At 43.5% G+C, this 11,428-nt stretch overlaps 1 protein-coding gene across 2 annotated transcripts in view; it reads right to left on the reverse strand.

The window, feature by feature from the left end:
• Nucleotides 1-692: 692 nt before the first annotated feature.
• The window catches only part of LOC112107620 (LIM/homeobox protein Lhx8), a 22,197-nt gene continuing 11,461 nt past the window's right edge, over nt 693-11,428 (reverse strand). The window contains exons 7-9 of one of the 2 annotated variants that reach the window (XM_024201402.2): nt 5,805-5,900; nt 4,700-4,883; nt 693-1,249 (exon numbers count right to left, since the gene is read on the reverse strand). In XM_024201402.2, the coding sequence (XP_024057170.1) occupies nt 1,173-1,249; nt 4,700-4,883; nt 5,805-5,900 (357 nt within the window). In that variant the 3' untranslated portion in view covers nt 693-1,172. Of the gene's footprint in view, nt 1,250-4,699; nt 4,884-5,804; nt 5,901-8,288; nt 8,348-11,428 lie in introns of those variants that run through there. The other variant, XM_024201403.2, reaches the window with a different exon arrangement.

Below are 11,428 nucleotides of genomic sequence, written 5' to 3' on the forward strand. Positions count from 1 at the left end.
CACAAAAAACACGCTGCGATCGTGATCAGCTCTACCGCCGCTGCTTCAGTCTTCGGCGGCAATTTGGTGGCTGGTCCTTTGCTCTGAGAGGGAGTGAGGGACCCGCCGCTGAATTGCCGCCGAAGAGCCGGACGTGCCGCCCCTCTCCGTTGGCCGCCCCAAGCACCTGCTTGCTGGGCTGGCGCCAGCCCTGATGGTGACCACTGAAGTCAACACTAGGCGCTGCTTCAGCAATATCCTCCTCCTAAAGCAGATTGTAGGGTCTGTGCTGTTTCTCATTTACGTCACACATGGTCTGAGAAGTTTGTTTTGAACCGTTCTTCATTCCCCACCCAAAAATGTTTACCTAGTATTTTTTCCCCTCTCCACAGAAGATCCTGGGCAGTATTGTGCTCTGCAGTGCAGATATGCATTAGTTATAGTTTCATTTTGTGGAATACGTTTGAAATATTTCAAACAATGTAAGCTTATCAAAAGATTTTTTAAGTTAATTGACATTGCTGCAGAATCCTGGGGAAGGCTGAAGTTAACTCCATCATTTAGGTCTAATGTGCCTACTTGTACAAGAGGCCTGGCCTTAAAATTGAAGATTAAAACTATGCTATCCTTTATAATTACTCATAGTTCAACCATAAACAATTACGTGTTTGTTTAGCAGGCTGCAGAGGGTTTATTCAGCTCATTTTGAAAATATTTGCAAATGAAATTTATTTTGCCAACTCACAGACATAAGCTTTAAAGTATAGGCTGTATATAACTCAAATACAGGTAATACTTTTTATAACAATAACTTACAGATACAAACTAATGATAAACTACAATTTCACAAAGAATTGTAAACATTTTGCACAATTATCAGTCCTTTCTTTTAGGCAAAGTGCTCTTGATGATGAATAAATTAACAAATACATAACTAGAGTGGACTACTTCCAGACAATACAAAAAAGGTGTTTAATAAGCCTTGTAAACAACATATAGTTATTTATGCAGAATCCATAAAAGTGTCTTGCAGGCCAACTATACTTACGTACTTGGGCAGCAAAATGGTCTTGAAAATGCTTTGGATGTTAAATAAAAAATTTACATTAATATCTTTTCAACGATATTTTAATACACAATAAATGACTCTTAAGAGTACATCCTTACTAGCTTTTATCCCTGAAAGAAAGGAATTAGGTGTGACTTATTGGCAGTTGTGTCATTGAATGGGGTAGCAAGGGCTGGAGTCCAAGTGCTGTAGGTGAATGAGCTAAAAAAATAGAAAGATTTATTGGTCAACTGCATTGAAAGTAGAAAACATTGCAAGCTAGTAAAAAAAAAAAAAAAAAAAAAAAAAAAAGACACTATACTATGATGACTGTGCCACAAAGGAGCTGCACTAATTTCACTAACCTCAGCAAGGGCTCTTCTCTAGCACAGTGGTTCTCAACCTTTCCAGACTACTGTACCCCTTTCAAGAGTCTGATTTGTCTTGCATGCCCCAAGTTTCACCTTCCTTAAAAACTACTTGCTTACAAAATCAGACAAAAATACAGAAGTGCCACAGCACACTATTACTGAAAATTTGCTTACTTTCATTTTTACCATAAAATTATAAATAGACTGCAATATAACTACTATATTTCAGTGTGATACTTAAACTGGTTTTTCACTTATGAGCCTTGTCTGAAGAAAAAGCTCTGCCGCCTGGGGCTGAAACATGTAACTTAGCTTTGTGGGGCCCAGGCAATTGCCCTGCTTGTCATCCCCTAATGCCAACCCTGCACTTGCAACCCACCAAAACCCATCCCATGACCCCCTGTGGGCTGCAACCCTCAAGTTGGGGGGGAAAAAAACAACCACCAAAAAAAACAACAACAAAAAACCACACACTCCTAGATGAGTTGAGTACCCCCTGGAAGACCTGAGTACCCCCAGGTGTACACACACCCCTGGTTAAGAACCACTGCTCTAGCACAATTACAGGATCTAGCCAGTTTTAATGGCATTACAATTGTTTCCAACTTCTTCATTCTGGGTCACAAGCTATTAGTGCCATTTCCATCCATGCATATTATCCTGCAGCTTGGGAAGAAAGCAGACAGATCCTGTCTACATGGCAGATGCAACCATCTCAGGAAACCTGGTTACAATACAATTGTTCCCTAACCTAATTACAAACATGGTTCAAATTTGTGTGGTGTTGAAACAACTGAAGTCCAGCCTACATTACAAACTGGAACTAGATTTTGGTAACCTGGTTCATAGGTGCTGACTCCATGGGTGCTCCAGGGCTGGAGGACCCAGGGGGAAAAATTAGCGGGTGCTCCACTCCCACTGGCAGCGATGCTCCCCCGAGTGTGCCGCATCCCCGCTCCTCTCCCTCCCTCCCAGCGCTTCCCGCCCCCCGCCGCCTAACCACTGTTTGGCAGCGCTTAGAACTTTTCGAGAGGGAGGGGGAGGAGCGGGGGACACGTTGCGCTCTGGGGAGGAGGCGGAGAAGAGGCAGGGCAGGGACTTGGGGGAATGGAGACGGGGCTGGGGCGGGGACTTTGGGGAAGGGGTGGAATGGGGATGGGGCAAGGGCCGTGCAGGGGCGGGGGTTGAGCACTCACTGGGCAGAGGGGAAGTCAGCACCTGTGACCTGGTTTGGAGATCACTGTAGTAGCCAGGTTTCTCTGTATGCCAGTGTGGAAAGAGCCTTAGTCTGCAATGAAGTTGCTAAATGTTCCACTAATCTCTAGTTCTCCTTTCAAGTCTTCAAATACAAATTCCAAACTAAAAGTGTCTAAAAATCCTGAATTGGAAAATAAAATGTTTAGAGTAAACACTTTTTCATTTAAGATTAACTAAAAATGAGCAATAATTACATTTTTAAATTAACAGCAACAAATCAAGTGTGTTTAATATAATTTCTCATCACCAGCATTATTATTATGTAGAACGGTGGTTTTCCAAACTTTTTTTCTGGTGACCCAGTTGAAGAAAATTGTTGATGCCCATGACCCAACGGAGCTGGGGATGAGGGGTTTGGGGTGTGGGAGGGAGCTCTGGGCTGGGACAGGGGGTTAGGCTCCAGGAGGGGGTCAAGGCTGTGGTCTGGGGATGCAGACTCTGGGGTGGGGCCAGGCATGAGGGGTTTGGGGTACAGGAGGGGGCTCTGGGCTGGGGATGCAGGCTCTGGAGTGGGACCAGGGATGAGGGGTTTGGAGAGCAGGAAGGGGCTCCAGGTTGGGGGGGGGGGCCCGCTCAGGGCTGGGGCAGGGGATTGGGGCATGGAGGTAGGGCATAGAGTTACCTCAGGTGGCTCCCGGTCAACAGCACAGCAAGGTTGCCAAGGCAGGCTTCCCACCCGTCCTCGCACCACGGACCGCACTGCACCCCGGAAGCGGCCAGCAGCAGGTCTGGCTCCTAGGCGGAGGCGTGCAAGCAGCTCTGCTCAGCTCTCGCCCGCAGGCACTGCCCCCCCCAGCTCCCATTGGCTGGTGCTCAGATGGGGGCAGTGCACGGAGACCTGGGGGCCCCCCGCCTAGGAGCCAGATCTGCTGCTGGCCGCTCGCGGTGTCAGAACAGGTAGGGACTAGCCTGCCTTAGCTGGGCAGCACCGCCACCGGGACTTTTAACGGCCTGGTCGGCGGTGCTGACCAGAGCCGCCGCGACCCAGTGCCTTCCATTCCATGACCCAGTACTGGGTCGCAACACGCACTTTGAAAACCACTGATGTAGAAAGTACACAGTGATCTTTATATCCAAATCCTCAGCTATGCTAGTACAATAAAGGGAGCAGCTACAGTAATAGGTAGGATCCTACCAAATTCACCACCATGAAAAACACATCATGAACCATGAAATCTGGTCTCCCCCTGGGAAATCTGGTCTTTTATTTACTTTTACCCTATACTATACAGATTTCACAGGGGAGACCAGTGTTTCTCAAATTGGGGGGCCTTACACAAGAGTTGCAGAGGGGTCATAAGGTTATTTTAGAGGTGTTGCAGTGTTGCCACCCTTATTTCTTCGCTGCCTTCAGAGCTGGGCAGCTGGAGAGTGCTGGCTGTTGACTGGGTGCCCAGCTCTGAAGGCAGCGCCCTGCCAGCAGCCGCGCAGAAGTTAGGGTGGCAATATGATACCATGCCACCCTTACTTCTGCGCTGTTCCTTTCAGAGCTGTGTGGCCAGGGAGTGGCAGCTGCTAAGAGCTCAGCTTAGAAGGCAGCAATGCAGAAGGGTGGCAATACCATACCATACCATCCGTACCGCTGCACTGCTGCTGGCGGCAGCACTGTCTTCAGAGCTGAGCTCCCAGCCAGCAGTAAGTGTAGCAGTACCGCAAACCCATCCCACACACACACCAGAGACACAAAAACCTTGTGACACCGACCCAGCCACCCCACCCCCCTACCCCCAACTTCTTTTTGGGTCAGGACCCCTACAATTACAACACTGTGAACATTCAGATTTAAATAGCTGATATAATGGAATTTACAATTTTTAAAATCCTATGACCGTGAAATTGACCAAAATGGACTGTGAATTTGGTAGGGCCCTAGTAATAGGTGTTGAGAGATTAGGGAGAATACTGGAAATGAGAAGTGATAGTCAGATTTCTTTACTATACTATTATTTACATTACCTGATAAATCCTCTTGCTTCACCTAAAGAAAGCATTGATAATTTTGTACTTAGATCTGAAGAGATTTACAGTAAGTTACTGTACCTACCATCCATGTAACTATGTAGAGCAGTTAACATTGTCCCATCTTGGGGTACATATGCTGAGTATGCCATTTCTTCTAACATTGGTGGAGACAGCCTAGAGGGCTGAACTGCTGTGACAGGAGCAGTCGATGAATGATTAGGACTAACATGTTTCTTATGGCGTGCTCTACAGTTTTGAAACCACACCTGAAAAGGAGCAAAATATAAATCATGTTTGATTGTATTTAATTTTGACATTTAATTTAATAAAATCCTCAAGTTTGAATTCAGCTTCAGCTGAACTATAGTGTCAGTGTCACAGAGCACATGGAACTGTGACTAGATCACCATTACATTGCTGACAAGAATGTTGAAATATTCTTGGTATGCCAGGTTGGATTTTTTTTTAAAAGTAATCTAGCCTCCATTTTTTTTTAGAAGTTTGAACCCGTTAGCCAGGGATTATAGAAGTCAGCCATTCTTATAGAAATATTCTGTGAAGTTTTTAACCCAGGGATGAGTGAAAGGAGAAAGGAAAGCCCTTATACTATGGTTGGATCATAGTGGTATTGTTTAATGAAGGGGGTCCCCCAGACACAAAGTTTGATTCTGGATTTGAACTTCCTTTAAGTTTTAGATAGCATGAGGATAGGTTTTAGCTCAGGACCCATATTGAAGTTGATCAGTAGATGTCCTCTAAATCTTAGTCAGTGTTTGTACAATGTATTGCAGCAGCTTTGGGGGAAAGTGAGTAAATGCAATTAAATCTTGCTTAAAAATGAAATCAATAAGTTTCATTTTTGTCTCTAGCAAATTTTGTATCAACATAACGTATTCATTGAAGAGACTTTTTTTTTAAACATAAAACTCATTTAGGTGTCTGTATATTGTATCCCCCCACCCAAAGTATGTGATGCATACAGTACATTTTTCATCTAACAGATATGAGTGTTCTAAACAATCTTTGCACAAAAGATTTGATCTGCAGTTATGTTTAAACTACCAGATTAGATCTCTTTCCAACTAAGGAATTAGCAATTTTCTTACTTGCAGTACTACGCACTTTGAGTAACTCAGATTTTGTATAACTTGGACTTTGTGTTAGTGAAATAACTTTAGTACAGTCACCTGTATCACACGCCTGCTCAAGCCTGTTCTTTCTGCCAGTTTTTGGAGCGTTTGTGCATCTGGATTGTTGTCTTGAGCAAACTGTGCTTGCATAACCTGAAAAGGTAAAAGGTTGATTTTTTTAAAAATTAAGTACTGTAAATGCTAGCAAATCAGATATTACAGGCTTCTCTCAAATTCATGGTCATATCCCTTCATCAATGTAAGGGAATAATGCTCTTTAACCCCCAAGCACATTGTCCCAGTTTATCCTTTTAAAATCATCATTTTCAGAGATAATCTCTTACTCGGAGTAATAAAATGGCCACATTCAGACACTTAGAATTGGAAGAGGCATTTTTCTTTGTTCTGGTTTGCAGTAGTGGTGGGAGAAATGCAGGTATGACAACTGCACTAGAGATTATGGCAGAGAATTCACTGCAGACTAACTTAAATGTTGTTGCTAGATAAAGTGTATAAACTGCAGACCAGCGAATACATAGTGGGGCACAGAATGAACTTTCCATGGTTGACAGGTTCAAAAAGACCAATCAATCTAGGTCCTGTATTCTAAAGAGGATCCTCACTTAATCCTTTTCCAGCTGCCCTGAAATATGTATGTAATTTTGAAGTCCTGAGTTTATGCCACATTTACCTTTAATCCATCTCTGAATAATACACAGGCTGCATATAACAGACCTACTACTGGCTAATCTCACTAAGCAATGCCAGACATAGCTCAGCATAGGATTAGGGTGATATGGTGCAATGTTTTGAAAACTGAAAAACGGATCATTTGTCATTAAAAATGAATGGCATCTTTTGCAAAAGTGGATGTCAGTTTAACTTGTGTCTTGACTAAGTTCTAATTTTGCCTAAATTCCTTCATTAGCTTCAACTGGAAAATAAAATTTTCACTTTCTGTCCTAAACTGTGCATCATTGAGCATTTCTGTTTTACCCTTAGAGAAGGTCTGCATTTTTGTAGCTGGTAAATTATTCATATGCTCAGAGACAAACTATATATACCTCTACCCTGATATAACGCTGTTCTCGGGAGCCAAAAATCTTACCGTGTTATAGGTGATATTGGGTTATATTGAACTTGCTTTGATCCGCCGGAGTGTGCAGCCCCGACCCCCGGAGCACTGCTTTACCGTGTTATATCCGAATTCATGTTATATTGGGTCGCATTATATCGGGGTAGAGGTGTAGTTTGTAAAGCACTTTGGAGTCCTTTCATATTAAAGGACTCCAATTATAAAAGGTGTGAAAATTTTCCTAATCTAACAAAGTGAAACTGCATGGCCTTTTGCTGGTGACTCTGTAGTGGCAGAAAGGAAAATCTAAATTTGCTCATTTTTGGACTTTGGGGACCAATGATGCATTTGCCATGTATGTAGGGTTACCAGATAGCAACTGGTAAAAACGGGACGGGGGAGGGGAGTGTAAATGGGCACCTATATCAGAAAGTCCCCCAAAAAGGGGACTGTCCCTTTAAAAACTGGACGTCTGTGTTTGCAAACTTTTTCATAGCGTGGACCAAACTGAGTGTTTCATGGACCACTTCCTCTCTCTTTTCCGATATCATGGACCAACTCCTTTCCTATGAATAGTACCATAAAATTCCAGTGGCAACTATAGCAATTGCTTCCATTGAGAAGTGTGGTACAAAAGAGGCCCACAAGTGTTTTGTCTTTTTGAGGCAAGGTAATCACACTCCCCAATTTAGATATTCATTTAATGTCCCCTTTCCATGTATTCTGTTTCTCTTAGAAACAATAAGAAGGGTCAGCCTGTTACCATCTAGTTCTGCATGGACGACAGTTTGTAAATCGGTGTGGTACTGCTAGATAACACACTTTTGTTTCATATGTGTAAGGGAACATTTGTAGGTTAGATGCAGTCTAAACTAGCGGGTTCTCTTCTTAGCTCTCCAGTTCACGCAAGAAGCTCGTTGACATCTTGTACAGGTGAATCCAAAGCAGAAGTGGTTTATCAAGATTTAGGACAGCCTTTGAAACAGAATCACCTCTTTACTACATCATATAGCCCTCAAATACCACCTTGACTATATTCTCCAGTCCAACACTTTAGATACAGATAATTACCCACTCCATTTGACCCACACCAGCACTTAGATTTGCCAATGAGTTTGCTTTGAGTATGAACAACAATAGAACCCAGAGAATAAGAGCATAAGAGACTTTATTGATAAAGTACTTTGGTTTATACATATTACCTTTTAAATTGGTTGTGGAGATAGAATGATTTTGCCCATTGGATATTACCACATATTAGTCAATTTTCAGTTTTGCTATAACAATTCACCCATCCCTCTAAGATTTCATAAACCAAAGCTATAAACCTGAATCTATTCCATAATTTGACTTAGCTCATTTACAGAGCTAATATTTTACATCAGCAGCTATTTTCTAGTTTGTCTTAAATAAAAACCCATTCTGTCACTCAGAGTTTTATATGAAAAAAAGAGATAGTTTCTTACTTGTTAATTGGGTTCTCCATGTCCCAATATGCCAGCCCATATTGTGGGTATAAGTCCTCCTACCAGCAGATGGAAACAGGAAAAAAGTAAAGCTCTTGTGAAGTCAAAGTTTGTAAAGTGCTTTGAATACAGAGCACTACGTAAGAGTCAATTACTATGTTATTCCTCCTATAAAGGCAGTTAGCTGGATGAACCTCTTCAGACTTCCTGAGCATTAAAAATTCTATTCTGTTCATATTAAAACTCCATAAAAACGTTTAAGGGAGAAATTAGTCCCATCTTCACCAACACGAGAGATGGCAGGGTGGGATGCCTAGGCTGATCGAGAATACTACCTCTCAATTTTCCGCCTATTGAGCGTGAACTTGAAAAGCACCTTCCAATTCCAAAACAGGCATGTGGTGGGTACCAGAGAAGAACAGATGGATGGATTACAACATCTATAAGCCTAGACTTCCATAAATGCATTTCTAGAGGCTTCCCACATCAGGTCTCTTTAGTGATATAAAAGGGTATGCAACACACACCCAGGGAGTTGCTTTACATATTTCTGGAAGAGAACCATTCCCCACATCCACAATCTCCATAGAAGCACTTGTCAAATTATTCTGAATAGGAGACAAAGCTATCTATACCTGCCACCATGTGCTGCTTCAATGCAGTTTTAAAACCAGAGATGATGGTGAAGCATTAGAAGCTGTTCTTAGAAAGTCAGATCCTTTGTGAATGCCCCAACTTAGAGAGTTCTTTCGATTTAGATAGAAGGAAGCCTTAATATGCCTGATATAAAGATAACACTGCATGTGTTCTTTCATGGCTCCAGAGGGAAGCTTTCTGACCCACGAGGAAAGACCAAGCAGGACCAGGTGCCTGGTGGGATAGAACAATCTGAGCCCAGATCAAAAGATCAGATCTAAGGTAGAGGTGGTGATTTAGAAAGAAGCATTAACTCCAGAAGCCAAGGACAATGCTAAATTTAGAAAATGCAATCTTCAAAAAGGCTCTGCCCATCGAGGTTAAGGGCAAAGTACGCTAAGGTTGACTTGGACAGCAAAAGTCATTCAATCCTAAATCTAATGGGCCCTGAAACCTGAAGAACATTCCTCTCAATCATCTTAAGGAAGTAGGATATGATCAGTTTAACCTGAGAGGGGGCTTAAAGATCTCTTTTGAGGCAATTCAGAAGGTGCGCTGATTAGCGCAATTCCTATTTTCTTGGTGGGTTCTGGCTCCAGCTCAGCCAGTTGTTTTGGATTTCAGAATCTTAGAAGTTTGAATAGCAGCAAGAGAAGGGAAATTTCTTCTTGCCAAGAAGAAGAGTAAAAGATACTTCTTTGTTCCCTCCTCCCCCACATTGCTGATATATACAATCTACATATTGCACTTCTGTTTGGATTATCACTGCCTACTCCTTCAACTTGGGGCAGAAATGGCAAAGTGGGTTTTTGACAGCAGACCGAGAGACCAGTCTCCACCAAGAGCCAACAGCCACATTACTACGCCTTGGCTTAAGTGCTTCATGTCCACTACTACCACTCTATTGGGCCACTCTAGGGACAATTCCTACTGAATACTCTTTTTACAACTGCCAGGGAAGGAGGATAGGCTGGCCAGACAGAGATCAGATCAAGGCAGCAGAGAAGCCAAATTTAAGAGTGGCTACATGTAAAAAGCTTGCCAAGCACACTATATCAGGCTGTTTCTTTAAGAAATCCAAACCACCAATAAGAACACATTAGACTATAACAGTAAAGCACTGTTAAGGAACTGAACTGCATCTTCGGTTTCAGAAACTGAGTCTGCAAAAGAAACATCTTGCTGACCTAAGTATCAGACCTGACCTGAGAGACATGAAATACTGAGCTGAAAAAGATTCTCAATCATTTGCTTCAATTTGTCACCCAGAGTTCCCAGAAAAGACTGCATCCTACTCTCTACCAGGCACATATATGCTTCTGATTCTACCTGCAGCAATCCATCAGTCAGGTCAGGGATGACAGAACGGCTCTATGGAAGGAGAGACACAGTAAGGACTACCATTTTGTCTTGGTGATTCTGGTAGTCACCACAGAAGACAAGGCCCTAAATGTTCAGTGCTGACCCAGAATGAAAAACGGAAAGAGTGTGTTACACCATGTGCACAAATATGAAATGAGACACAAAGGGATGCCACCTTTGTAGCCTTTGGAGCTGGAGTCTATTCCTGCTGTTACCCCTGTAATGATTGGGTTGACACTAGTCATAGATTTTATCTTGAGAAGGCTAAATCGGGTTTTTCCTCAAAGATCAAATGATCTGAACTATTCCATGACGGAAAAGCTATTTATTTTCATGGGGGATAGGGACCAGTGAACAACTCCACATCAGAGACTAGGTCCAAAGATGTAAATCTTAGTGGGCCATAATCAAGGCAATCATGATGCAGAAGGAAGCCCTAGTGACAGAGGAGATTCAGCCAGCCAGCCCCCTTTAGAGCAGACTTGACCACACAAGAGTTTTGATTCATCAGCCCCCACAACACGCGGAGTCTCCCATCTCTTCATCATAAGAAGTATATCCACTGACTGAGCTGGTATAGAGGGATGTTGGAAAATGCTTCATACTATACAGTACGTCCAAACCAAAAGAGTAAATTGTGACCATGATATTCTCACACTGCTAGGGTTACCATTTGTCCGGATTCCCCCGGACATGTCCGGCTTTTTGAGCTAAAAATAGCGTCCGGGGGGAATTTGTAAATGTCCGGACTTCCCCCCCCCCCCCCTGCCGAGCACGTGCGGCTAACAGGGCAGCCGGCCGGATGGTGCCACTTACATGGGGCTCTGACAGCCAGAGAGAGCCCCTCCTCCCCCTGCAGCTGAGATCACTCCCTCCCTCCCTGCATTCACAGATCGCTTCCAGCAGTCTGGAGCTCCTCCCCCGCTCTTCCTCCCCTGCCAGCCAGCCTGCCGGGACGAACGGCTCAGGCCGTTCCTGAACAAGCTCACAGAGACATTAGGCGAAGGCCAACAACAAGGGGGCCAGGGGATCGGAGAAGGGGTAGGGAGGTTCTGGAGGGGGCAGTCAAGAGACGGGGGGGGGCTTTCTGGGGGTGGGGGTGTGGATAAGGTTTTGGGCAGTCAGGGTACAGGTAGGGGGTA

The sequence above is a fragment of the Terrapene carolina genome, unplaced genomic scaffold, assembly GCF_002925995.2.
Source record: "Terrapene carolina triunguis isolate 2854851 unplaced genomic scaffold, T_m_triunguis-2.0 Scaffold211, whole genome shotgun sequence".
Classification (NCBI taxonomy): Eukaryota; Metazoa; Chordata; order Testudines; family Emydidae; genus Terrapene; species Terrapene triunguis.